This window comes from Capra hircus, unplaced genomic scaffold, assembly GCF_001704415.2.
Source record: "Capra hircus breed San Clemente unplaced genomic scaffold, ASM170441v1, whole genome shotgun sequence".
NCBI lineage: Eukaryota > Metazoa > Chordata > Mammalia > Artiodactyla > Bovidae > Capra > Capra hircus.
This window is the reverse complement of record NW_017194215.1, coordinates 1-3122: the sequence shown is the minus strand read 5'-3', so window position 1 is coordinate 3122 and position 3122 is coordinate 1. Positions and strand designations below refer to the sequence as shown.

The 3122-nt window shown below is 41.2% G+C and overlaps 1 protein-coding gene across 1 annotated transcript; it reads right to left on the bottom strand.

The window, feature by feature from the left end:
* Positions 1-1873: 1873 nt before the first annotated feature.
* LOC108634941 (olfactory receptor 2D2-like) lies at positions 1874-2860 on the bottom strand. Its single transcript, XM_018045261.1, has one exon. It carries the CDS (start codon positions 2858-2860, stop codon positions 1874-1876), a length of 987 nt encoding a protein of 328 aa, XP_017900750.1.
* Between the last annotated feature and the right edge of the window lie 262 nt (positions 2861-3122).

Sequence of the window (3122 nt, the reverse complement as noted above, 5' to 3'; positions counted from 1 at the left end):
TGTGAAATATGAATGTGCTTTTAGGTCAATCTGTACTCCCACTGGCAATGTATGAAAATCCATGTTTTATTGTGTTCTCAATTTATTATTGAGGCCACCTCTCCTCTATTGTGTAAACTCTGACAGATTCTAAAGGTGAAAATGTGGTATCTCATTGATATTTTATTTATTTATATATTAAAAAATCATTATTTTATTATTATTTTGATTCATGTTGATGTGTGGCAAAACCATTGATATTTTAAGTTGCATTTCTTTGGTGCCTATTATGGTATGATTTTCCCATGTGTTTATTAACTTTTTAGACTTCTTTTTTATAAAGTGTCCTATCTGTTGCCAATTTTCCTAAGTGTGTATATTTTTCTTACCAATTTGTAAGAGCTTCTTTTGTGTTAATGATTTTATTCATGTGTCTATAAGTATGTTGCAGTTATATATTTTGTGTTGCTATTTGCCTTCAATTTTGCTTCATTATTTATGCAATGCTCTGGCTGCATAATTGCATATTATGCAATGCTCTGATGGTGAGGTTGGGTAATAGCTTTGGGGAATTGTGAACCTGCACCTTTGACATGGAGCCTGGCCTGTTACAGAGGGAACAGACATTCATGTTATATTTTTTGGCAAGCCCAGCTGATTTTTTTTTTGTAAGGAGTTCCATAGAGAGTGTACATCAGCAAGAGGTTGGGAAAAAGACAAAGGGGCTCCATGCTAGCTTATGGGACATGTCTCTAGAACATCAGGGGAATTGCTTTGTTGGTTCTGAAGTTTCCCGTGGCAGCCAGCAGTCAGTAAATATGGGTGATGCCCTGTACCATGACCCTGCAGATTGATGAAACATGGGAAAAACAATTCATATTTGTAAAGATTCTATGAGAAATAAACATTGTTTTAGGGAAAGTCCCTTCAAGCAAGAGAGAACAGAACAAAAAACCTCCACTGAATTTTTAACCTCTTTCTGAACTCCCTAAGTTTTGCATCTGGAGGTCACATTGTATTCATCCTCTAATTTCTCTTATCCTTAAGTGCACAGAATCCCTCCTCCTTGAGATTATCCAGACAGGCTATTGTTTTTAAAAAATGGATGTCATTAGAAAAAAAAAAGGAGAAATGAAGAGAGAAAAATATGAGAACAGAAAAAAATGGTCATAAAGGAAAGTTTTGCCCCTTTCCAAGATACTAATAACTTCAACTGAGCCCAGATGCTCTAACTGGCACAGCTTATAGATGGATACATATAGGTTCATTTCATCCTTCTCAAGTTCTTTTCCAACCGTAAAAATCTCCACTTCACAGTTTATGAGTTCTTCCTTCTTCCACTTTCCAACTCCATCACCCTTTTTCTTCAATGTCTCTCTAGGGATTCAGTTACTGCCACTAACCAGGAAGATCATGGCCATTTAAGGGTTGATAATTCATCCATGAGTAAAAGATATTTAAAATTGAAACTAACACTCCCTAAAAACTACTGTATGTCAGGCTCTGTATGAAGAACATTTTGTATATTATCTCATTTAATCATTACAACTTCCCTTTGAGGGAGAGATACAAACCTTAAAGGAGTTAAGTGAGCTGTAAGAATTCACATGCCAAAAAAAATTAATAAATAAAAACACATGATTAATTATGTTAATAGAAAAAATTCACATATGTCATAATTGATAAAGCCAAGTGTGTCATCCTGGTCTGCCTGGCACTAGAGTCCTAGCTCTTGACCACTGTGTTGGATCTTCTGGATCGTCTTTGTCTCAAACCACAGCACCATAGACAATGCTGATTGCCAAACACCCTGTTCTCTCCCACTGGAGAGTTGAATGGTTAGCATTGTGGTTAGCATCTTCCAGGTCTTATGGAAGAGTCTTCATGCAGTTGGTTAGTGTGCACTCTCATGTAATATTTCCCAGATTTTAATCTTTAAAGTGTCACTCTGGGGCCCTGCCCTTCCCATCAGTTTGAGGAAAGCATTTTTCACATCCTTGTTCCTCAGGCTGTAGATGACAGGGTTGAGGAAGGCTGTGGCAATGTTGTAGAAAAGGGCCATTTTCTTGCCACTGTTTGACAAGGAGTCAGAGCCAGGGCTCATGTACGTGACGATGCATGGAATCGCAAACATGGTGACCATGGTGATGTGGGAGGCACAGGTGGAGAAGGCCTTGACCCGCCCCTGGGCTGAGCGGATCTTCATGATGGTGGCAAAGATGTTGACATAAACAAGGACAATCAAGGAGAGTGGGACCACAATGACATTGAAGCCGGTGATGAAGTCCACCAAATCATTGAGGGATGTGTCTGCACAGGCCAGCTTCAGGACTGCAGGGACCTCGCAGAAGTAGTGGTCAATTTCATTAGGGCCACAGTAGGGAAGGCGCATAGCAAAGAAGGTATAGGATAGACCACCCACCACACCATAGGCTGCACAGATGCCCACCATGAGGAGGCACACCCAGCGGCTCATGATGACCTTATATCGGAGAGGGTGGCAGATGGCCATGTACCTGTCTATGGACATGATGGTGAAAAGCCAGTACTCAGTGATTCCACAGAAGAGGAAGAGGTACATCTGGGCCACACATCTAGCAAAAGAGATGGCTCTCTTCTTGCTGAGAATATGCACGAGCATTTGGGGCACAGTTGTGGTGGTGTAGCACACGTCCAGCATGGAGAGGACACTGATGAAGAAGTACATTGGCGTGTGGAGGCATGTGTCCTGGTGGATGAGGGTGATGAGGAGGCTGTTGCTCACAAGGATCAGCAGGTAAAAGACTAGAAAGAAGGTGAAGAGCAGAGGATCGGTCCTGGGGCTCGAGGCAAAGCCCAACAGGATGAATTCTGTCACAGTGGACTGGTTGAGTTCCTGCATTGTGCTCTGCCTGTGTTTTGGGGATATGTGATTTATTGGGTTTTGGTACTAAGGAACTTTCACACTCATTTTTTTCATATATGTTTTCTTAACAGGAAGTTTGGGCTAGCAGATGGGGCACTACTGGGAGAGGTCCCTGTAGTAGTTTTGAACGGTGTCAGCATTTTGGTTCTGGATTAAGTTATGGTCATGATGATGAAATGTTGAAGGCCAAGTCAAGGAAATGCTGGGTGCTGTGTTCAATTCTGTCTCTTCCTTTCCA